Here is a 25,688-nt window from a genome sequence, read left to right on the forward strand (position 1 = left end):
ACGGTTGTAACCTAGTAATGAACACCATAAATTTACACTCCTGAAGTAAGAGTGGTAAAAGACATTAATTTATTTGATAAAAAACCAACAATTCAAGAGACTAAAAAATAATCTAACCTTTAATGAGTTCAGCCAATCATCAAGGCCTTGCAATTTAATAATACTCGTTTTTATATGCTGGATTAACATTGGACAAATAGCAACTGAAAAACTTAAAAAAAAAAGAAAGACCATTATCATACTTTATCTTGAGATAAGATCAAGAGTGCAATTTTATGCAACAATGCACTAGAATTTTTGTCATCTTTACCAGGTACTGGAGTTGTCCATTCCTGATACTGATGAAGACTTCCTGTGAAATCTGTGAACAATCCATCAACTCCAACTGTCTTTACCCAATAATCAAACTCTGCATATGCATCCTCATGAAAGTCGAAGTGCAGGAACATGTTTTCGTTCCTGAATGTGTATGGGTGCACCTGCAATGCCCATTTCGTGTCAAACGATAAGAAATTGAAACAAAACGAATTATCGGTGATTAATGTTTACCTGTAAGTTATGAGCATGCGCTCTCGCAACAAGATCAGTGGCCACTGACAGATAATTGTTATGTGTGGGAACAATGGTATCTTTCCATGGACCGATGCCGATCACATACTCTTTTATGAATTCAAGATAACTGTCTGAAGTTATTTCCCAATATGACTGCAAGACGACCGATTGAAATATCACCACCGATACTATGCAACAAGGAGGAATTGATATAACAATCATTCCGTACCTGATTTGTATCTTGGGTCGGTATTGTGACATCGTCAATTAAGAAGATTTTAGGTGAATCCGTCAACTTGGAGGCATGAATAAGAGAAGTAGGAGCAAAGGATTGTATAAAAACCGGCTGCTTCAGCCAATTATCTGACATGTATGCACCTTTGTACCCATACTTCAAAAGAGTTTCGACAAACTTGTCTTCGAACTTTTTCCCATCAGCCCATTTGACCTGTAAGAATAAACAAACGGAACCCTCTGCTTAGTAATCATCAATGTAATGTGTACAGTTAAGGCTATACAATCAACGGAAACAGGCATGTTGAAATGATGATGATAATGTTATTAACTAGAAACCATTCATGAAGTATGCAGAAAAGGTTATTAAAATAGTGTATCATTATTCTTATTTTTAGAAGAACTGAATAAGAGATAGTTGATTTACTTTTATCCAGTAAAAGTCACTTACATGTTCATTGATATGAACTGGATTTTTAATCTCCGGGTAAATTCCAACAATTCTGTTTGCATCTAATGCAATTGCAATGAATTCCTCAAACGTGATGATTGAGAACTTCCCTGTATGGTATCATCAACAAGAGAGATGGGTCAGGCATTGTGGTCTGTCAGTGAAAAATATGAATTTAGTCTGAGTGAATAACCACAAAAAGGATATTATGGCCTTAGGCATTGTTTTCAATCTTAAATATGAAGCAATTTGATTGAATATCTACCTTTCTTCTCATAATTTTTTAAAAGAAAAAAGTAATTTGTACAAGATAGATCCTAGGAAACTTTTTGATTCATGCATGTTATGCCTTTTCACATTAAGCCAAATGTTCTATAATAAAAGATATGCCGCAAGGAGGCCTATCTACATACATACTTTGATTTTCTGAAAAAAATAAATAATAATCTTGCATGCTTAGTTGACAGTAAAAAATAGTATTGCTTGAAAAGAAAAGCCAGATTTTGCACTTACCAAGGGAAAAGATCTAGTGTGTAAACTAAAGAATTAAAGATAGTGGCATACAAGATCATGTTGCTAACAAATTTTTCCAGAGCATGCGATAGTGCATTAAGGTATTTGAATCGATTCACAATTAGAGATAATGAATTTGTTCAGAGTGCAACTAACCATTGTACTGTTGATCTCGAAACTTGTATCGTTGCTTGACCCTTAGAGATTTAAGTTCTGCAAGTGTAAAATCCACTGCAAGGACAAAAAAAGAGGAAACAATTTAATTGATACAAGAGGCAAGTACATATCATTATGCTCTCCCTTCATTTCCCAGTTAAGTGGTAAATCACAATTTGAATTTCATTAGATCTTATTAAAAAGGACGGTGATCCAACGCAAGCAAAAATTTGAATGGTCTTCAAAAAACTTGCATAGCAGGACATCGCGAATATCTGATGCTTGCAATTGCAAAAGCATATAACGGCAGGGAAATAATGAATCCTAACATTTACCAAAATCAGAATAATGGTTCCAAATAAAAAAAAAAATTGAAAATAGTGCTAGAAGTTGCAAATAGTTGGACAAGAAGAAACCAAAAGACTGGATAAACTACATCAGCTATTAATTTGCACAAGGGAAAAAAGGAAAGATTTAACTATGTACAGGAGAAAAATAGAGATTTTGTATCTGGTGAAAGCTTACCAACAAAAAATCCAGTAACATTGGACCCTTGTACCTCATATGTTCTTTTTCGATGTGCAAAGTCCTTGTGCTTAGCTATATCAGTTGTATCATCAAGGGTGACATCATGGAAACATATCAATGCGCCATCTTTGCTGGCAAGAATATCGGTTTCTATAAAATCAGCTCCTTCTTCAATTGCCCTCTACAACAACATAAAAAGTGATGTGCTATTTAATCTGCTAATGCCAAAAGGAAAAATTGAATAGCAAGGAAATGTGTTTAAGTATGTTTTTTAGATAGAAGCAAACTAAGCAATCTTATCATAGAAATCATATTTTAGTAAATTTTTTGTAAACTTCCTGTTAAGTGTAAATGTTTTATTTGTCATTTTCTGAATCAGCTCCTATTGTAAAGGGAAATATAGAAATCGAACCACCGCTTCTAATTTGTACTAAATTGGAACCAACACAAGTAGAATTTTAGATATGTGATCGATCTATTAAAGTCTAAAGAAAAAAAATTCCAAATCACTTCAGCTTAATAATTACCTTTAGAATGAAATTTCCAAGATCAACAAGTAATGCCAATTGAAAGTACTAACAAAAGTAATGATAAGATACAGATGAAGATGCTGTGTAATTTAGAGGAATACATTTTCTAACTTCAATCAGAAAATATCTCACCACTAATAATATATGCAGAACAAACAAACAACAAAAGATAAGAACAAAAAATAGAATCAGTTTGGCACATTGCTGACCATATATGCAAAAGATGTTTCTTCAGGAATCTCTCCATTTGATCCCCGATGAGCAATATTATACGGTCGAAATGTCTGTAAAGGCTGCTTGTATTTATTTTCAATCTTACTTGGAAGTGGGTATAATGATCTCCCAGTGGTTCCTTCTAAAAATAATAGAAGAAGAAACGGAACAAAACCTGCAACCAATATATACTAGCATCAGTCTTCTCTTGCCCTAACATATATTTATACATGTGTATATACAGACAAAACACAGTTGTATCCATTTGAATATAAAACCTAAAACATCTAATGATGATGAGAATATATACATATCAGTTTAAGAAATGAACATAGGTAAGCTTCAAGTTTGACAGCTTGTGTCCAGTAAGGGCAATGCGTTAGATAAACAACAAATTCTACACTGAACTTGTGTTATGGCTCCTTATTTGCCACCAATCTCAACAGCAACACACATTTGCTATGCACATCAGATCATACATTTAATGCTTGCTCTGATCCATCACAAACAGAACTCACATTGAGAATAAATGTTTGAGAAAACACATCTAACCTTTTAACATAAAAAAAAAAGGACTAGCAAGGTAACTTAAGCACAAAAAATAAGGGAATAAATTTCATAGCTCATAAATCACTTTGACGCAAAATTTGAGCTTTTAATCTACAAAAATTCCAGGTTTCTTTCATTGTGGATCAAATTCCTTGAATCAAACTCCTTGAAAAAAACACATCTTTTTTATCCAAAACATACCAAAAACATCAAAGCTATATTTAGATTAAGAAAAATAAAAGAAAAGCAAAAAAAAATCTCCTTTCTTTTCCTTTATTCACCCTCAATCCAAACACTTCTCATGATTATCCAAAAAATATATATATATATATATATTAAACTAAAATCGAAAAAATACAACTCATAATCCAACACCAACACAAAACCACCACAAAATGGAACAAGAAAACATCCAAATAACCCGAATTCCCCCAAAACAGAAAAATAACCCATAGATCAACAATCGCGAAGAAAGGATCGAATACCAATCAAGAAAGAGAGAGAGAGAGAGAGAGAGAGAAGTGATGGAGTTGGTGTTCACCGAGAGAAGCCATGACCTCGATCTCGGTTCTCCCTTTCGCTTCTGTTTCTGGTGGAATGAACTGTGAAGTGTTGTTATACTCGTTTTAAATACTTAGCACAAAACTAGGAATAGATTATAGTGTGTCACTGTGTGATATCAATATGGAATATTCTCTAAAGTTATAACTTATTAAAAATTCCAATTTTTTTTTTTCTTTTAATCCTTGTTCAAAGTCTCTCCTCAATTATTTTCTTATTCTTGTTTTATTTATTTATTTATATTAATAAAGTGATAATAATTCTTGCTCAGGGAGTAGATGCTCCTTCTTTTTGTTTAAGTAGAGCATGAAATGCCAGAATAGTGTCTTCTGCCTATCTAATCTTCTCCTCTCTCTCTCTTTTATTATTATGCTCATTTTATGTATTTTTCTGTTGTATTTTGTATCTCCTCATTTCTGGTAAGAGGTTTTTCTTTCTGTACTGTCATTCCTTTATTTTTCAATAAATATGTGGTTTATCTATATTTACCCAAAAAAAAATTCATATTAAATAATAAATGAACAAATTATTACAAGACATTTAAATAAGGAGGAGTAATATTGAACTGGTATTAAGTTATTCCAGAATAAACTATTCTTGAAATATACATGGATTTTGATTGGTCGCTTTATTTTTAATTTACTATTAATTTATTTTGATGGCGTAGTTTAATATATTTTTTTTAAAAAAAAAGATAGGGAACATGATCCGGTTTAATTGGTAATTGTAATTTAAGTTTCATTATCGATTTAAAAGATGAGTATATAAGTTAGGTTTGACTAGTAGATGGTTAATAAATGCAAAAGTCTTCTCACGTTGACGTAACGAGTAAACCAAAATTATTCTCTGTAATCTGTATTATTAGTTCATAAATTAGTCATTGAGAGAAGTAGACAAGTCAATGATCAACAAAGATGGGCTACTTTATCTATATTTATTATTATTCTTCTATGTACTAACATATGCACTTTCAACATACCAAGTTAAACGATACAAACTACAAGATTTTGTACTCATATTATTTATATATATATACTATATATATATATATTATACATTTTCATAAGGATATATATAAGGCTGCGTATCCTTATGAAAATGTATATATATATATTTATAAATGTTGATGTAGCTCCTTGGATTGATTGAAATCCAATGGTCTGCAAACTTTGATAAATAGTATCACTATGTTTATAAATAATAACACAATGAGTCACGTAAGATTTTAAATGACAGACATGATAACTAGTATTATTATGTGTTTGATTTACAAATAGAGTGTGAGTACAGTATAAATTATGGAATCGGTATAGCACAACTTTCAAATTTTTTTGTACTGCCAAAAATACGGTACAAAAATTTTATCAAAGTATATGACAACTTAATGACAAAATTGTCTTATTTAAAAATAAAAATTACACTACTATATTAAAAATGTGATATGATCATTTTATTTATTTCATATTATTTATTTATTTATTTAAAAATTTATTTATTAATCTATTTATCTATCTATTTGTTTATTTTTTAGAATTAAAATTTTAATGGAAATTTGTTTGTTGATTGAATGTTTTTAAAATTATATTGTGTTTAGATTTAAACTTATTTAATTGATTTTTTAAATTGTTGCTATGTTATTTGTCCTTATAGAATTTGATTAGATTTTTATAAAATATTATTATAATTTTTTATTATAAAAAATATAGAATAGTGAAAAAATATTATTGTAATTTTACTATTTTGTGTTCATAAGTAAATCAAACACAATACTGTATTGTCCAATAAAAATCAAATATAAAACATCACTAGTACTGTACTTTAACTATTTATATTGTATTGTTTATGCTGTACTCAAATCAAATGTTTTGATTTGAGCTATTAATGATTGTAACAGTAACTGAATAGATCTGAACGGTAGACCTACAGAAATCTAAACTAAAAAAAAACACAGAACAATCTATCCATTACTGTCTCTCCACAATGGGACAAAATTCCCACCAACGTCAGCAGACTCCTTTTTATCATATATATATATATATATATATATATATAATATAAATAATATCTATCAGTTTAGATCCTTTTTTTTTACTTAAAAAAAAATACTAACCAACGAAAACTAGAGTAAGGATTTAGTAAACACAGCCAGCATTATCTCTAAACATGAATAAGAGAGATCATAACAAAATTTCCGGCTTTAAAGCTTCAGCAAACCTGCATATAAAAAGACGGGGCAAAATACACAGAAAAACACATGCTACACATCAAACTTGTCATAAGTTTCAATCTCATCATGATTTTTTCACATTCCTTTAATTACCAGTAGAAGCCAAGAGAACTTAAGAAGAGATGCACTCAGAAAAATAAAAAAATTTAGAAGTCTAATAAGATCAATAATGAAGTAACAGGTAGAGTCAAAAATGGCTGTTTTTTTTTTCTTCTTTTTTTTTTTTCTCCGGTTCAGACATAGATTGGCATACAGAATCTAAGAACTACTAGAATATAAAAAGAGAACACAATTGACATTTCCAGACCTCAATTGATGGTTAGTCCCCCCATGGCTTAATGTCTTCATGCTGGTGCTGCACTTTGGTTGATACTAATTGGATGGTCCACCCTGCCATTTCCATTCGGAACTCGTTGCTGGTAAGTTTCACCATTCCGACCAGCTTGGCCTCGGCCTCGATTTGCATACTGACCACGACCGGCATAATCATTCCGGCTCCTGAAGTCACCCCTCCCAATGCTCTGGTTATTGCCAAAGCCTCCTCTTCCCCTAAAATTATCATTCCGGAATCCACCCCTCGCACTAGGGTACCGCCCTCTAGCATTGCTGCCGGTGGAGCTGCTTCCCCCAGTACCACTTCCAATGCTGACAACGCCGTTAATAACTGAAGATAAATATATATATATATATATATATATACATATCAATATCTCCATTCGTATACTTGCTTTCTTAGACTTCTAGAAATCTAAGAATTCACAAGTTAGGCACTTGCTTTCCATAAAGAAAAAGTTGTCAATCTATAAAGCCACACCTTGGAAATAATTTCTTAGCCGAACAGACAAAAAATACCAAGCAAAAAATTGAAATTCATATGTTTTATCTCTTTTAACATATACAAGTTATGGTTAAAGTTAATCAGAATAGTGACAGAGGAAATGAGATTGATATTGCACATTCTAAATTGAAATGGTAATTATACCTGTTAATATTAAACCTAAAAAAAATTGGATTCAAATATAGAGTTATAGGTCATGAAATAACTCTGTGCATCTTAACCTCACCAAACACGCTCAGATCAAAAAGCCAACTTTCAGGTAGAGAATGGTTCTTCGTAACAGGGAAAAAGGCCCCACAATAATTAACACTTGCCTCGTGTTGTGGTCTTCTTCTCCTCAACAAATACTGGGCGGCCGGTAATCATCACTGGTGATGCCTACAAGGAACAACAGTCCAATTTATTATATTAAGTGAACTTACAAAACATTTAGCACAAACAATCCAAATTAGATCAATGCAGTCACCGGAAAAAGAATTAAGCTATTGTCATTAAACATCAGTGACGTGGAAATTGAGACAGTAAAAGCCTTTGTCATGTATTTAAATCATTGTAGCATAAAATCATGGAGATTATTTAACTTATGACAGCATAAGTAAAATGTATTCAACAAATTACCTCAATAGCAGCCTGCATGGAAGCCAACGACTCAAATTCAACAAAGCCAAAGCAGAACCGATCAATCTGAATAAGCAAAACAGAAAGTTCCAGCTTACCCACCAGATTCAGTAACACAAGTCAATCATAGGTCAAACCAAGCTTACAAACCTTGTGGTTTCTGACTTGCACACCACCAGGTCTGATGGTTCCAAATTTACTGAACACCTCCTCCACTTGTGCAGCAGTTGCATTCAAAGGCAGGTTCTTGATATAAATGGAATGACCTTCCACTGTACAGAAAAAAGCTCGGATGCCAAACCATGGAACCAATAAACAAAACAAAAAAAGTGAAAAAAAAAGAATACCAAAATCAAAATCAGCATACGTACCATCATGAGGATTGTTGCTCTCAACAACATTATTGCTGCTAGCAGATGATGGGGTTTCGGTTGGTGGAGCAGTGGGCTTGGAGGGAATATTGGCTTTAGTAGAAATCACAGACACTTTCTCAGTCACAGTGCTTGGCCTATCCTTGGCAATAGACACAAAATCTGATACTATCGGTGTGCTCCCTTTTGTGAATTTAACCTATGCCATGCAGTAATTAATATGTAAACAAAAGGCTTCACAGTGAAACCGAAATTTAGATGTATTGATCTTAGCTACAGCCTAGAAAAATTAGAGGACCTGCTGTAACTCGAGTTTCTGACAATAAAAGAACTGAACGCTACCAACGTATCATGAGGTTTTGGGTTATTAACATCAATTATGGCTTCCAACCTCCAAATTTGAAACAGGTTTGGTAGTCAGGCCAAAGTCTAGAAGTTGAAGAGGAATGGTATCTTGTGCTATATAAAGTCAGAGGAAAGGACCACAAATCCGAATATCACAATGATCTGTTATACCACTTATAAAGTTCTTTTCATGAAATAGAAAATAACTCACAATTGAAGCATAGGACTTCATGGGAGCAGGTTCCCGAGGAACACTAGCTGTGGGCTCCGGAACATTTGGTGCAGCATTTCCATTTGGAAGAGATTGTTGATCCATAACAATCTCAACTTCAACTGCTGAACCACCATTCTCTGTTGGGTTGGAAACTTCATTCCCATTTTCCAGAACTACCTCTGAAGGAGGAGGGATAGCGGGCTCCTCCACATGATGCTCTTCAATTGAGGCTGGCTCTGGCAATACATCAAATAATAAGTTCACAGTCTTAATCATAACAAAATCCTAACATGCTTATGCTTACCCTGTTCCAAGGTTGGAGGTGGTACAACAGAGTAGCCGTTAGCACCATTAACAAACACTTGCTCTGTTTCCCTTGGCTGACTCTCATCGACATACCGAAACACATCATTTAGGACAAAGTAAGCTCCTTTGTCTTGATGGGCTAGGAAGAAAGACTGGCTAAACTTTCGACGAATCCCATCACTAGTACCTTTCAAGCATCCTGTGACTAAAATGAACACACCATCCTTGTAAGATGTCTGAGAGTCAACTGTCTCCAGCTCCACAAAGAAGTTTTGGCTGTCTAATGACAGAACCAACTTATCGATTTCCTGTACCAAAACAAAATATTTCAAATACATATCATTAAGGTAAACAAGAAGAGAGATGCCAAATTTTAGTTAAGGTGGTTCACTTGAGCTTTTTCATGGGGATTATCTAGTCCCTATTATATATAAAAGAAATATAAGTGATTCTTTACAGAATATAATTCTGAGATACAATCAGGCCAAAACCACTCAGTTCAAATGACTGAAAATCATTGTCTGCATACCACTTCTCAAAATGAGAAACAAAGAAATGATAAGGGCACACCAGGAAGTAGGCATCTTAAGGATACATGCCCATATCACATAAAGAAGACGTGATTGACGTCATCATTAAAAAATGAAAAGTAATAAAAATAAAACAAGACTTCTTAATTCAATGTATCATGAACTTTTAAGGAAAAAAATCTATTTTGGAATTCTCTCAGTATTATGACAAAATACTGCAGTGTATCAAGATAAAGTTCAAACAGGTATTGGATCAGATGACCATACATCCAAAGTTGTCACAGATGTCATCACTCCATTGGAATCTGGGCGACTCAGAACACTTGAATCCAGGTAAAACTTGTGAACAATTTCAGGAGAATGATGAAAAACCTTGTAATACTGTTCAACAAATGCACGACCAACCTGCATAAGGAAAAAACACTGGCGAGTAAGGAAAAAAAACACAAGTTCAAGTATGGGCATCAATGATACAAGGAGATATACGCACCACTTCGGGCTTTGGATGAGTCATAGACTCAGTAGCAGGCATCGTCATGTCTGCAATTAAGATATTACCAATAAAATTCAGGGTAAGTTAATATAAGCTGCAATTTATTTCTAATTAAGAAATTACCAGTTTTATAAGACTGCTTCTTATCAACTAAGCAAATAAAGTTACACCTGAGAAAATTTATAGAAGCATAAACTGAAAAACATGAAGCACCAGTGACACAGGAAACAAATTGAAGCAGTGCATTTCAGAAATAAAATACATGAACAAAAGGCATAAGCTGACAGCAGAGAAAACACCAACATGATTTACACGGCATAGCAATAAACTAACATTTGACACAGCCATGGCAATAAAAATCACACATTAAGACCAAATATTTATATTCGAAGTTTTTTTTCTTTCTATAGTCCTTCACATGCAAACCTCAAATACCGCCAAACCCTAAAGCATGATAATGTGATTAATTCACTATTATTTCCAACAAAGATCACAACTTTTCATCTTATCAAGAACTTTATTTCTAAAAAAGATCATCATCCTCGAAACACCCCAAACAGACAAATGGCTAAACCGTGACTTTAAAATAATTTAAAACCTAAAACTTCAGTCAAAACCTCGCCACAAAGACACCAAATGAAGCGAAATAAGCTCATGACAAGACGAGTAAAAAACCAAACCCTAACTTGATCCTAATACCAATCTAAAACAACAAAGTGAAGCCACACTGACAGATCAAACAAATCATTAATCAACCAAACAACAAGGAAACAGTAACAACCCTGACACCAACTTTCCTAAAACTTTCGACCAAAAAAAAAAAAAAAATGAAAACAAAAATAGACAACCAACCCATCAGCATATTCACAAAGATCAAACATAAAACCATTCACATAAACACAAAACAAGAGTGCAAACACGGATCGATGCTAGCAAAGTAAAATGGAAAAAATGGAAAAAATATTTAAAAAAAGAACAGTGAAATGCTATTGAAATCATATACAGATAGAGTGCGGGGGAACTGAAGAAGAGCTTTCCGGCCTCGGATCGGAGGACCGGTGCCCGACGCCGACGAGACGGAGATCGGAGATGCCCTAGAGATCGGAAGCGAGGGAGAAAGGGAACTGCGAGGAGGCGGCGAAGGCGAAAGGCCTTTTTAAATGGAGGGGTTTGGTTAAAAGGGTTCAGTGTGAAAGGGGTCTAGTTTCCAAGTCAGACTTGCTTTGATAATGCTTTGGGATTGCATCATGATTCGTGTTTGTTCTTAGATGAAATCTCATCCGTTGGGCGGTAGAAACAAGGTGAGGTTTTTCATTATTGCCCCTTACACATTTTAAATTTTATTTATAAGTTCTCATTTTTTTAAATTTTATTAATAATTTTTTTTATGTATTAATATTGGGTCTCATGCGTAAGGTGATCGTGTTTTATACATATATTGTTGAGCTTTTTAGTTATGCTACATGAATGCACCTCCCTGATTTGTTTATATTCGTAAAAATATTTTTTTAAAAATATATTTAATTATATAGATACGAATAGCAAATTATCATATATATATATATATATAAACGACAAACAGAATAATGACAAAAAAAAAACAAAATGATCCTATGTTGAATCATTATATTTTCTTTTTATTTTTTATTTTATTAGTTGGTCTATATATATAATAAAATTTCATACTTAAATAGATCACTACAAGTAATAAATAATCATAGGTTAACGACAAATAAAATCATGACAAAGATGAAAAAAAAACAAAATACAAACAAATTTTATCTAGATAAACGTTTTATATTATTTTTTTAGATTTACTCAATAATGGATCATTGTGTTGCATTTTGTTTTTATAATTTAGTATATATATATATATATATGATAAATTTTCATATCTATATGATTGTATACAAGCAACAAACAAGAAATAAAATCACTGCAAAATAAAAAACAACAAAATCCAAACAATTTTCACCTCAATAAATTTACTGAGAAAGAACTAATAAGTCCATTAAAACTATTGCATGTGATCAACACAGGCTTTGAAAAATGTCAAACCACTGTTTAAATTCTCACCAAAATTTCTTATTACATAATTCCATTATGGTTAAAAGAATTTAATGTTGGACCCAAACATTTGGTACTCAATGCAACAGTGTTACAATCTCCTCAAAGAATGGAAGCTTAGAAACATTTATTAGAGGGGTGAATGATAACATGAATAGCATCATATAAGAATACATTTGTGGGAAGAGGTGTTTTTTTTTTTGGGAAGAACAGCGGGCGAACCAACTAGAGACCTCAGAGAGGTGCACAAGTCTCGGTGGAACAAGTGAGGACAGGACCGTGCTCACGTGGGCGCTGAAACCACTTGTACACAACTACTATTCACAACTCCCAGAAATATACCCTCAGCCGAGAATCAAACTTTCACCACTCGATGAGAGCTCTATCGGCGACCCGCGTACCAATAGACCCGAAGGTCGTTGGCATAAAAATACATCTGTTGCAATGTATAAAAAACAATTTTGAATCATTCCAAGAAGTTTAACAAGTTCTGGAAATGAATAACCAGCCAATCGGTTTTTGTGGCGACAGATTTTCGCAATTGAACTCTGCTGTAGCAGATGAACAAGTCTGCTTCCACCAGGTCTCTTGGCCTGTCATCAGAAAACAAGACTTGAATCAAGATTAAATTCTTTCATTAGCTCTTGATAATGTTTTCAAGAAACATTTTTCAGACAAAATATCATCTGAAGAACGTTAGCGGGAAGATATCAGAGAAAAATTCATGATTTCATGTAATTGGATTTTTGTGAACAATCAAGAAACTTGATACATTTGAATTTCAAGAAACAAAGCCATTAGTTCATGAAATAAATGTATCTAAGAACATAGAACAAACCCACATAATTTTCTACTTTATCAAATAGTTTCACTAAGATTATCAAATAGTTTCTCCTACCTCAAGGTCTCTGATATTATGACTATAGCATTATAACCGTGCTTCTGCAAGTTTCATAAATCATGCTTGCTAACGAATTAACAACTATGAGTTGCCATCTATAGAGTATATATGTTTATAACACTGTTCATTGCCCGGTTCAAACTGAATGCGGTGTAATATAAATTAGGGTTGGTGCCTGTAATGATATGAACCCATATTTGAAGTAGAAAAACAAATCACTGATACATTTATGATAAGCATGCAACTATAAGAAGCCACATGATAAATAATGAACAACCAAGCAGACCCAAGTGTTTAGAAGCCACTTCCATCGCTTCCAAACTCACTTCTAGGAACCAAACAGGTCCTTAGTGACAGAGATGAACAACCAACCAACCTTTTTTTTTTTGGTTTATTAATAGTGATCATTTTTTTCTTTTATTAACATGGGCAGCCCTTTCAAAATAGGAGGCATAACAAAGAAGAAATAGTACTATTTTTCGGGGAAAACCACATGATTTACAAGCACCAAAACTCAAATGCAAGAAACATCTCACGAATAACAGAAGGATACTGATTTTCCATTGGAACAACCAGACTACATGACATGAGCACCTGAGTGGCAGCAGAAGGAACTGGCATTTAGAATATCTAAGACAATCTACAACCATGCCGACTTGCTAACTTCAACCTCAACACATTGAAGAAATGAAAATTTAAAGCTAATTGCATGAGGTTGATTTAGAAGCACAAGACAACAAGGAATGAGAAAGTTAAATGGAGAAACACATTCTTAGCTTTCTGGTGTTATCAGTTATGGCTGAGAGGATGCACTTTTGGTTCTGGGCCTCGGCGGCATGATCTTGGGATTGGTAAACCAGGTTGTATAAAGAAACTGTTTGTGAGGACCGTCATGGTTACAGATGAGCCTTAGTTTTTGCCTTTCCCTCATCCATCTTAGCAGAATTTTCATGTGTCTTTTGCTTGTCAGCCCTCTCACACCTACCTCCTGAAAATTCAACATTTAACACATAAATAAGTCAACACAAAAACAGTTGCAAGGCAGGGGAATGCTGACAATCAACGAAATCATCATATGGCTTAACAAAGAATAGAAACAACAAAGTTTGTCATAAAATTTAGTCATCAAACACTAACATGGTTCAGCCAAAGAAAGCAAATCCGTAGGCCCAACAAATAACTAGCTAAACTTAATGTTTAGTTGGAGGATAAAAAGTGTGAGAGTCATGAAACCAATGAGACTTGGTCCAAGTAGTAGAGGCTGGATCGCTCAAGCAAGTAATTTTGAATTCAAATTCTTTGTGTACGGAAAAAACACCTAATGGAAGAAGTTTACCCCTGTAAAGAACTCCCAGAACTTCACCTTCACAAACAACCGATGGGACACAACCAAAATAAAGATAAAAAATAAACATATGAGATTTACAGAATCTTTTCAAATATTGAGTTGGTGAGAAAACTTTTATCAAGCGTAACCAAATTTTAATTTAATTAATACTAATCAAAATTAAAAAATTTGAGATTACAAATTTAGTTTTTTGAATTATAATAATAATTATTAAATATACTTATTTAAATAATTAAATCATGTAAAAAATTATGATATGTTAGGTTGTGAGGGATTGGAGCTATACCCCAACTAAACACAGCCAAGGCTTTTTTTATGAGCCCTAGGTATAGTCACAAGCCCATTTATTATGCATAGTACCAATCACTCCTTTTTGTCATATGGACTTTACATCAGCACAGACACCACCCTAAGAACCATTTATAAATGTCTACACAGTGGACTTGATTTTACCAATGATGGCGAAAATGTGAACTCACAACCATTTATGCATTAAAGGGTCATTGGGATGACAGAAAAATAAATACATTAGGATGTGGGCCTTTGGGGTTAAACCAAAACCAAACACAGCCAAGGTTTTTATGAGCCATGGTTACAGTCGTGACTCCTTTTACCACATCAAATATGGGCTTTATATCATTATATATACAAACTATAAGAGACAACTTGATTTTACCAAGGATGATGAGAATGTGAACTTATAACCCTTTATACATTAAAGAGACCGTTGGGATGACAAAAATTAATATATTAGGTTGTAGGGTGATTGGTTTTAAACCAAACACAGCTGGGGGCATTTTTGAGGAGCCCTAGTTATAGTTGCATGCCCATCACAAATAGTATCAATGGCTCCTTTTACTACTTCAAATATGGGCTTTATATCATTAAAGACACCGATCCTAATTTATATTACACAGCATTCAGTTAGAACCGGCTTATATAAACACATATACTCTTTAGATGCCAACCCATAGTTGTTAATGTATACTCAAGAAAGTAATACAACAAGTTGTGCAGAAGCAATCAGATTCCCCCAAATAATAAAATAATAATAATAATAATAATAATAATAATAATAATAATAATAATAATAATAATAATAATAATAATAATAATGATGATGATAATGTAACATCTAAACCTGCAGCATATGAATCATTATTAGATCTTCCTAGAAAATGTTCAGTTTCATAATGAAAAATTGTAATTGGAACAAGGATTAAAGGAATTGTTAAGCATAAAAAAGAAACAAAATAGTGTCATCATACACTGCAATGCAAATCCAGCAGTGGAACGGCATTGGAGAAATGCTATTGAAGTTGCTCAAAAACGTTCTAACCTAATTCTTGAATCTGACAGTTCCATAGGATTGGGAAAGGATGCGGATAACATATTTTACTCTAGAGGTTACATTAAATCAAATAATCTCCTAAAAACTTTTCGTGACAGTACAAATGGTGTTTGCCTGTGCTAATGAACACGACTACACGAGTCTTTTTTATTTTAATTTCTTTAAATTTCCATTTTGATTTTTGTTTAAAATAACATGATGACATGGCATTGTTAGGAATCACAACAAATAGTTTGCTAAAAAAAGCACAGCTACAACACAGAAACCAAGTATTTAACACGAACCATATCATTCACAAACTCCAACCTAGAAGTTCATGTTAAAAAGCTAGAATCTTCCACTCAACACATACGTTAAAAAGAACAAAAATGCCACTCAACACTTATGTCAAAAAGAGCAAACATCCCAAGAGTCTGAACAGCAAAAAAACAATTGCAACCTACTCTAATGTTTCGTTTTCATTGCCTTAACAAATTAATTCATTCAGATTACATAAAAACTCAATGCAGGGAACCAAGACAGAACAAACTCATCAATCCATAATTTCAAATAATGCCCAATCAATTCTCAACCATCGCCTTAAGGCTTAAATTGCCCTCTTAATCCTTAAAATTAACTCAAATCCTTTTCTCCAAGAGAAGTCAATCTTTTGAGTTTTATATGAAATTAACAATACTGATGCCAAGTGGTATATAATTCAAATAACTAATTTTAAACAAAAGAAGAAAGCTTTCTGACAAAACTTCATGCAATTGCACTGCAAGTAGTTAAAAAAGACATGGAGAGAGAAAGAGATGTGAACCTTGAGATGTTGCCAGGTATCGGAGATAGTGAGGGGGCCGTGTTCCTTGACGATGTCGAAGATGGTGCGGGTGATGGTCTGGGTTTGCTCAGGAGGCGTCTTTAGCTCTATGGGTTTCATCTTTGGCTTCCCCTTCTTCGCCATGAAACGCACCGCTGTCGCGAACATCACCTCTTCTTCTCACATTCACAGTGAAAAACCTATTGAAACATCAAATTCCCAATCACTTCAAACTATTGAAACAAAACAAAAAAAGGAAGCATCTTTCACAGCTAACAGAATTCATAGATCAAAACTATGGAACTTTAACTCGGGAGGAAGAGGGTTTACCGAATTGAATGGGAACGAATGGAGAGGAGGCTTCGGATCAGCACTGAGACATCAAATCCACCCAAGACTCCGTTCCGAAGCGAGAGAACAAGGAGGAGATCAAGCCAAAAAGAGGAATTGAAGATTAAAAGCAAGGGTTTATGGAATCGCGGCCTAGGGTTTTGCCATTGGAGTTCGCCAGAGAAAAATTGTATTTTTATTCAGTTTTATTTTTTTATAATTTAGTGCATACATATATAAATTGCTAGAGTTTTTAGCAAAATAATTTTTATAAAAAAAATATTTAAAATTAATTTCAGAAAAAAATTTATTCACCAACCTGGCTCTAAAAAACCCTAGATAAATAGATAAAATTTTGTATTTATATATTTTATATCAGTACTAATAAGTATGAACAGTTATTTAAAAAATAATATTATTTTTGACGTTCAAATATGTATAAGAGTTTAAAAATATTTAAAACAACTATTAAAAAATATTAAAAAAAACTCTTCCAATAACTTCTTATAATGTATATAGTTTTTCTTTTTTTTAATAAAATGGGCAAACCATTGAGTCAAGGGCTTGTGTATAAGGGCGGAAAGTGAATATTCAACTATGCATTCTCACCAGGAGATGTGAGGCTCAGGTTATAAATTCGAACTAATGCTGGGATCCACAGCTATGAGCTGTTTCGGCAATGTATACAAACTCTTCACATTTTGAACTGACCAATGAAAAAATAGTGATTGTTTGGTTTTTAAAAACTTCTAAAATAAGATATAGTATTCCCCAATGTCTCCATTTTGTTTTCATTAATTCGGGAGGGTCTATTTGTAAATGTTTGGACACAAAAAGGTCCAATGTTAAAAATTGAAACAATTCAGGGGTTTGGCTGCAAAATACTCCTCCCTGTCCTCGTGGTACCTCGTTTTCGGTCCGCCATTGATGATATGGTCACTTCCTTCTCGGGCTCCGGCGCCGGAGTGAAATCCGTCTTCCAAGTGACGAGAAGGATGATAATGCTGGTGAAGGTGATCATGGAGGACGATGATAATGGAGGAGAAGGCCTTTGATGTTGGTGATTTCACCAGAGTTTATTTGACTGTGAAGGTGGAGAAGGATGATAATGCTCGCTGTGGCGGGTTCCAGAAATAGGTGAGAGTTTTGGATCTCCCTCTTGTTTTATGAGTGGATTTAAATCAAGGCTCCTCTTTTCTTTTTCAAAATTTGATGTTACTTTTTGTAGCATGATGTTATGCGTTTGGATTGAATTCTTCACATTTATTTGTTATAAATTGGAATTCAATGGGTTAATTATGCCAGAAAGTTGGTAACTTTGGATGTTTTTCGATTCTATTGATTTAGCATTTAATATCATCATTTGTTGGATGTCATGTGGGAAACTGAATCAAAAATTATGAATTTTATTTGTTAGAATATGAGATTTAACAATGTTACTAGCTTCCATTTGTGATTTTTAATTAGGTCTCTACCTTGTTGGATGGAATTTTAAATTTTAAATTTGGAATATGCATGACGTTTACTACAATTTTGTGAATGAATGGCATCCTCTGGTTGAATTTGTTGAGAAAATTAGCAAAATGCGGCTATTTGTTGGGTTTATTTCAATGCGTGGGCTTTGCTAGGAGGATTTTCTATTGGTCTTATCTTCGGCTTGAATTTGTTGAGAAATGACAGTTGATTGTGGTTGGTGAGTTTCAATAGCTTATACGGGAAATGTTTATCACATAGTTTATAGAAACAATTGCCTTATTAATGTTATTTTCAAGTTGTTAATATTCTTCACTTTTGGCATTGGTTTTTAGGTTTGATAGTCTCATTGCTATGATTCACAATACTTTTATATGTTTCCTGAATTTTATAGAATGGAGACTCCATGCTTTTCGCCAATTTGAGTGAAATTTGTTGCCATGCTTTGCAGCCTTTGTTTCATGTTCTTGATTATCTGTCTAATATGCTGGTATTAGTACTGGTTTTTTCCCTTTTTTGGTTCTGAGATTTTTTCAATGTGATTTAATTGCTGAGTACAGATTGTTATGAAATGTCTTCGGGAGTATTCAATGCATTGCTTGTTACTTCTTTCACCTTTTGAAATATCTTACGAGTTTTAAACATTTTTCTTGCATATGCTGGAGTTATAATATGATTGTTAATAATAGCAAGTAAAAATAAATCAACCTTTGAGTGTTTCCAAATGCATAATAGCTTCAGTTTGAATGGGACTTTCTTTCAGTGAATTTGTAATTTTTATGTGCTCTCATTTGTTCATTTAGATGGCAGTTCTGTTATATAAATACAACTAATTAGGTTTACCTTACATCTTTTTTAATTAAATCACATGGTCAATGACCTTTTTGATCTAGTCAGGTGGAATTGCTTATTTTATTCTTTGTTTGTTGGTAAAGTAGTAATATTTAGCTTGCATCTAGGGTTGATATCTTTTGTGTGACTTATAGTAATTGTAAATAAATAACATCCATAATATTATATTTTTAAATAAACAGATTTATTTTGTGTTGAGCTTGAAAGAGCCAATCCATACTCAATCTTAGCTTTAAATTAAATTCAAGCTGAACTTTCAGCTCGAGTTTGGTTCAATTAATAATTTAACTGAATCGAATTTGATCTCAAATTCAGTTGGCCTCAAGCTGCTTGTTTGTTTACCAGCCCTCCTTGCTGTTGGTGATGCTTGCTTGCCTTGTGGTATCCTCAAGTCTGTAAATGTTTATGGAAGGCTCGATAATAGGATTTTAGAATTGGTGAAATGCTTGCCGGGGTATGATAGTTTTTCTTGTGTGCATTATTAAGTTTATAAGTTGTTTTTTATTTAACAGGAATAAACAGGGGTGCTTAAGTTTTGCATGGATCCAAGGCATCAGGATTGTATCTCAGGGCTTTGCTCCTTTTGATTGATCATGGGTATCTAATTTAGAAGTAATTGAGGACCCTAATTCAATATCTTCCTATGGAAACTGCGCCTTTAATTTCTTTGATATGCATGATGAAAATCATGCAAATGATAAGTCTTTAATGCACTTCTTTGCTTTTTTAAATGATGGTATGACCCTTGAATCTATTTAGTCTCATGGTTGTTGCCAAACCAGGGTCAGCTTCTTAGAGACCCTGGTATGATAACTGAAGCCTTTACACACACACACACAAGTCTGGGTCATCTTCAGTCAGATCCAACCAATCCCGGCTGTATTATGATAGATCATGGATGTATCTTATTGCACTTAGAAGATTGTCTCTGTACATAATGTTGAATCCTGATTGATAATATTTGTGAAGAGAAACATTGACAAGAATTTTGAGAGAGATTTAATAGTAATCAATGAATAGAATTATCAAACATGAAAACAACATTGACAGAGAGAAGACTTCTAAAATATCATAACAATGGGAATAGCATTTCCCTCACTTGAATGTGTATACAATTGACCTTTTAATTATAGTGTATGATTCACTATATGTATGAAACAATGATAAATACTAGCTAATGTAAAAGGAGAGCCCTAATCAACTATGTATGAAATCTAATATATATTGAGGACGAGTATAAATCAGGTCGATATGCCGTTATCCATAATTGACAACCTTTTAATTGTAACCCTCTAACACAGAAAGAAACTGTCTATTTTCTTGTGAATTCAGCTCTCATCATTTGGCCAAAACATTCTGCTGATCTTGGTGATTCTTTCCATTGAGCTTCTTCTTTTTTTGTTGTTTCTTTTTTTCGGTTTTTATGTTTGGCATTCATTATTCTTATTAATGAAGCTGTCCTCTTCATAATATCAGTTCACTGCATCTACTTTACCCATTATTTCCAGGAATGTTGTTCTCTTCATTCAATCAACATGTCAATGGATTCCATTGTATAACATGTCTCATTGAACTACTGAAATTGTGTAACTTAGGCTGTTTGTAAGCTGGATCAACATGAAACTATGAGGTAACTAAATATCAATCATCCTGAAAATATCAGTCAGTCCATGGTAATTATTTGGCACAGCTTGAAGTATTAAAATGTCCTTCTATGGCTTACTTTTGGACATCTCTTTTATCTTTTTCATGCCTATGGGCATCTCTGTGATCTTTTTAATGCCTATTCTGCTTTATCTCATGTCAAATTTGTCTTGTGATACAACCTCACTCTCTAATCCAGGTCATACTACTGTGCTGGTCTCAGCAGAGCGGACAACTGCCCAGATACCGCTTGATTTTTCCTCGTAAGCACATTGTTTTTTATTCATTTATGTTCTCTGATTTCTGAAAGAAAAATACTTATCTCTGCATTCACTTACAATCATTCTGCTCTTTCCACTCTTTGCAGCAGCAGTCTGAAAAATTAAAATTTTCACATTCCCTTTGCAGGCCATCAGGGAATCAAAACATCAAGACAAATTTCTGCTGATACAGGTTCCTTCTTCCTTATAATCACGTACATTATTACTTTTTACCATATGTTTTATCAAACAATTTGGATCTATTATCTTTAAACTACTGCTGTAATCTACTGAAACTCAAAGTTTATTGGTACTCATTCCTTGTGACATTGAATTCAGCCTGACATATGTTTCATCAAAGCATCAAACTTTATCAGCATTCTACTTTCATTTGATTTGAGTTGGATGGCAGAGGTATTGCAAACTTTTTCAAAAAAGCAAGGAAAGGAAAAACACACATGCAATTAATCAGATTCAAGTGATGTTTTGTTCTGCCATTTAAGCACAACAGCACTACAATCCATCCATCTAGTATTTGAAAACTTGAACTACACTCATATACATACAAAGGACCTATCATCTACGGACGTCCTTAGATTTTCATTTCTATATTTAAAATCAAGGTACATCGGTTTATAAACAGTATTAAACAATATTACTGTAGTGATTATATACAGTATTTATATAAATAATAACTATTTAATTATCATTCAGCTGCTGTAAACAAGCGTCGATAGTAATTGCAGAAATAACTTAAACCTATATATGCTACTCTATCTTTCTAGTGTGTCTTTGTTTCTCTTTCTAGGGGACAATGAGAAGTGGGAAAAGTTGGTGGAAAATAGCAGAGCGTGCATGGGTAACACTTGAGACAGAAAGAAATAATGCAAGCCTGATGCTTTTGTATGTACTATCTTGCATACAAAAGGCCTGCCTATTCAATTATATATATATATATATATATATGCATATATATATATATATATATTTGATTCTTTTTGAAAACTTTATTGCTTATCTACTTGCATGGATTGCATCAATAAAAATAGCAAGTAGGACACACACATACACACTCTGTTTTCATATTTCTTACTTTCTTTCTATATGCTACTTGTCTGACTGGTATAGACTTTGTTTGAGGATTGGGCCCTCTTTCACAGTAAAAAATTGTTCTTTCATTTCATGCTCCCCTCTCCCTACTGTGATGCTCATGCCTACAAACCAACCCTATTATATTTATATTGAGTTCCATTTATTTTTTATTCTATTTTATTTTATTTTGATAGAGTGGATAAGTGACATTTGATTAAAATAAAACAATTATAGAGAGTACAGAGAAGGCAGCAAAAAAAAAAAGAGTAAAATAATCTTATTATTGGGTAAAATATTATGTTTATAAATATTAGAATTTGTTACATAAGCATGAGTCTGTATTGTAATATGTATTTTTTTTTCCTTTTTTTTTGTGAAATCTTTTTTATTTTTTTTTCCTTAGTCCTTTATCCTTAAAGTTATTTTATTCTTGAGGACTTTATGCTATTGAATAATAAATACATTTGCAAAATGTCATCATGGAAATAATTTATGTTCTTCAATATCATGGAAAGAAACCAAAAATAAATAAATAAATGCAAGGAAAAATATATATTATATTGAGCTAAAAATGTTAAAAATTGGTAACAGCTTTTGGGTCAATTGGCATCGGGTCCCTTGTATGGGTCAGCATTGAGTCTTGCTCTCCACACGTGCACGTCTCTTGGTTCTGGTGCTTATCGCCTTTCTTAAAAAAAAATAAATAAAAAAAATAAAAAAATAAAAAAAATTGAAACATCGTATTTCAGTTATTTAACTTTATCATTTCTTTACCAATATAAAGTTTATATCTGCCCAGTGCCTGCACCGTCATTCTGAAAATTGAGAAAAAAAAAACACAATTATCTCTGTTCCTCATAGTACCATTTGTACACTTATATTAGTCATATATATAAGAAGGAGAGAAATAAATCTAAATTTGTACACTTAATATATATATATATATATATATATATATAAATACAATATGAAAAAGCAAATGAGGTGTTGTTGCATTGGAGTTTGAATTCTGAAATTGTCAGAGTCCATGATGCAAAATGAGATCATTTACTGTTCTTGAATTCACCTGCAGCCTCACACTAATTACATATATATAAATATAAATAGAATGTGAAAAAGCAAATGCTGTTGCATTGGAGTTTGAATTCTGGAATGTCAGATGAGTCCTTGATACAAAATGAGAGCATTTACTGTTCTTGAATTCACCTGCCTCACACTAATTACAACAACAAAAAAATAATAATGCATGCATATACTACTACTTCTTTTAATGACTCTCTCTCTCTCACATTACTTTCCTTCCCTTTTTGGGACCATTCCTTTTGTTTTGCCCCTTTGATTGAATCTTCTTCTCCTTCCCCCTTGATGTTTGCCATCATCTCTCTCTCTCTCTTCTCCATTCAATTCTTTTCATGAACTTTTTCTTCTTTAAAATTAATTTACCAGATGCATGATAATTGTATCTTCTTTTCCTTTTTCTTAATTAGTTATATGATAATGTTCTTTCTTTTTTCTTAATTATCATAATGTTCTTTCTCTTGGTCCAAATACATTATGAGAGTTAATATTTTATTATCATCGTATCAGAGATGGTAATGTATTTTTAATATAAATGTAAGTATTTATTGAAGAATGTTCATATGATTTTTTTTATGCAAAAGTTATAATATCTCTAATTAATATAATATAGTTTTTTTTTATTATATTTTTCTCTAGCCACATAAAATAATATGTTATGCTGTTTAATTCATTATTATGAATCTATGTTCATCAAAATAAGTTTTTTTTTAATTTTTTTAATTTTAAAAGTGTGAGTAGTCATCCTCAAATGGTTGGTGTGTGTAAGTACATATTGTGTATTATATAGTCATGATATGTCTTGTATGGAAGTGTTGTTCTCCATATGCATCACTTTCATTCATGAAATCATGAATTAGTTTAGTGTTGTCTTCATCCAAATCTTGATTTTCATGTTCCATTATAATCTCTATGTACTTTACACCAACAAGACTTTATAAGTCAAACTATTCTCTATAATATCTTATCACAACAATCTATTTTAGATTCAAACAAATCTAATAAATAATCACCACAACACACATACACACACAAATTTATAATTAATATTACTAATTAAACTTTTATCAACTTCAAAATAAAAATTCTCTCTATTTAACATCAATCAACTTCCATATTCTATGGTTTTAAGAAAGTTGTCTTTTCACCATACAACAAAGAAGATACATATATATATATATATATATATCAATGTTTTATTAAGTTGAGAATGAATACCAACTTTTATGAATTTCAAGACTAGTCAATAGTACACACTTCACAGTTTATTGTCTGGACCACCCAAACAAGATACAAGACCATGCATGCTCTCTTCATCAAACCTTAAAAATAAAGTGTAACAAAATTAAAGTTAAAAAGATTTAAATACATAAAAAAAAAGTTTTTTTAAAAAAAAAGCTAGTGGAAAACACTCCACACACAAGAGTCCACTGATCCAACAAGAGATCTCTTTCTTAAAAGCAGATGTGCAGAGTTTTCATTGTTTGTTTCTGCTGCTCTTCCTGATGTAGTGATTCATAATAACATTTGCATTCACCCAAATTAAGTTCATTTGAGATTCACATGCATGACTTCTTTTTCTCTTTTCTTTTTGTACTCTTCAACAAGATCGAAAGACATAATTCATATGCATATATATACATACATATATATAAAGTTAGGTTGATAGCAAGAAAGGTTAGGGTTTGTTACTGTTTAAGAAGATGCATGTATAATGATGAGAAGTATTAGTATTTGATTTATTAATTTTTATGAATATGGAAAGAAGGAAGAGAGAAAATGACAGAAGAGAGAAAGGGAGTTAGAAATGAACATCTGTGAGTGATGGAAGTGTTTGAGTTATTTTAGGGTTTGGTGAGAATTGGATGAAATCAATAATGGTCCATTGTATCTAATGAGATATGAAAAATCTCTTTGGCACATGATCAAAATGCTTTGAAGTTTTCATTTTCATTTGTATTTTTTCTTTCTGAAAAAAAGAAAATTCAACTTGTTTGTGAATTGTGCTTGCCTGCAGGAAATTAAAAAAAAAAAAAGATCGAAAAGCGGAGTGGTCCTTGTTTGGCTGGTTGATGTCATAAAGAGACCAATATTGGTCCCTAGTCTTCAATTACTAGCTTGCCTTTTATTTATTATTTTTCGAAGAATGTTTTACTGAATTTAACGAGTGATGATATGAACGATCGAATGTAATTTCATCAAGTGATGATATCATGATGTTATTTGTAAGCTTTGTATCGATAATTATCTTATTGGTGAGGA

At 32.6% G+C, this 25,688-nt stretch overlaps 3 protein-coding genes and 1 long non-coding RNA gene across 7 annotated transcripts; 1 reads left to right on the forward strand and 3 right to left on the reverse strand.

Moving 5' to 3' along the window:
• Positions 1-57: 57 nt before the first annotated feature.
• Positions 58-4,364, reverse strand: LOC120266443 (glycerophosphodiester phosphodiesterase GDPD6-like). The gene is made up of 8 exons (XM_039274072.1): positions 4,268-4,364; positions 3,174-3,352; positions 2,432-2,615; positions 1,907-1,981; positions 1,238-1,347; positions 782-1,000; positions 550-705; positions 58-479 (listed from the first exon to the last, which is right to left on the reverse strand). Exons 1-8 carry the CDS (start codon positions 4,278-4,280, stop codon positions 237-239), a joined length of 1,179 nt encoding a protein of 392 aa, XP_039130006.1. The 5' UTR covers positions 4,281-4,364; the 3' UTR covers positions 58-236.
• A 2,287-nt stretch (positions 4,365-6,651) lies between these two features.
• LOC120267457 (nuclear transport factor 2-like) lies at positions 6,652-11,413 on the reverse strand. Of its 2 annotated transcripts, XM_039275123.1 has the most exons (11): positions 11,233-11,413; positions 10,353-10,399; positions 10,227-10,276; positions 10,004-10,141; positions 9,205-9,514; positions 8,898-9,136; positions 8,342-8,540; positions 8,121-8,242; positions 7,971-8,036; positions 7,667-7,730; positions 6,652-7,178 (listed from the first exon to the last, which is right to left on the reverse strand). In XM_039275123.1, exons 3-11 carry the CDS (start codon positions 10,272-10,274, stop codon positions 6,859-6,861), a joined length of 1,506 nt encoding a protein of 501 aa, XP_039131057.1. In that variant the 5' UTR covers positions 10,275-10,276; positions 10,353-10,399; positions 11,233-11,413; the 3' UTR covers positions 6,652-6,858. The 2 variants fall into 2 exon arrangements, with proteins under 2 accessions (XP_039131057.1, XP_039131056.1); XM_039275122.1 differs by lacking the exon at positions 10,353-10,399 and having other exon boundaries at positions 11,233-11,408.
• A 1,058-nt stretch (positions 11,414-12,471) lies between these two features.
• Positions 12,472-17,230, reverse strand: LOC120267729. Of its 3 annotated transcripts, none has more exons than XM_039275408.1 (4): positions 17,029-17,230; positions 16,699-16,898; positions 13,970-14,185; positions 12,472-12,889 (listed from the first exon to the last, which is right to left on the reverse strand). In XM_039275408.1, exons 2-3 carry the CDS (start codon positions 16,864-16,866, stop codon positions 13,991-13,993), a joined length of 363 nt encoding a protein of 120 aa, XP_039131342.1. In that variant the 5' UTR covers positions 16,867-16,898; positions 17,029-17,230; the 3' UTR covers positions 12,472-12,889; positions 13,970-13,990. The 3 variants fall into 3 exon arrangements, with proteins under 3 accessions (XP_039131342.1, XP_039131341.1, XP_039131340.1); XM_039275407.1 differs by having other exon boundaries at positions 13,966-14,185; XM_039275406.1 differs by having other exon boundaries at positions 12,472-14,185.
• A 681-nt stretch (positions 17,231-17,911) lies between these two features.
• Positions 17,912-22,392, forward strand: LOC120267806. Its single transcript, XR_005538587.1, has 4 exons — positions 17,912-18,165; positions 21,197-21,260; positions 21,365-21,450; positions 22,066-22,392. It is a non-coding gene; the product is annotated as an uncharacterized LOC120267806 (long non-coding RNA).
• The last annotated feature ends 3,296 nt before the right edge of the window (positions 22,393-25,688 follow it).

The sequence above is a fragment of the Dioscorea cayenensis genome, chromosome 8 (genome assembly GCF_009730915.1).
Source record: "Dioscorea cayenensis subsp. rotundata cultivar TDr96_F1 chromosome 8, TDr96_F1_v2_PseudoChromosome.rev07_lg8_w22 25.fasta, whole genome shotgun sequence".
In the NCBI taxonomy this organism is placed as follows: domain Eukaryota; kingdom Viridiplantae; phylum Streptophyta; class Magnoliopsida; order Dioscoreales; family Dioscoreaceae; genus Dioscorea; species Dioscorea cayenensis.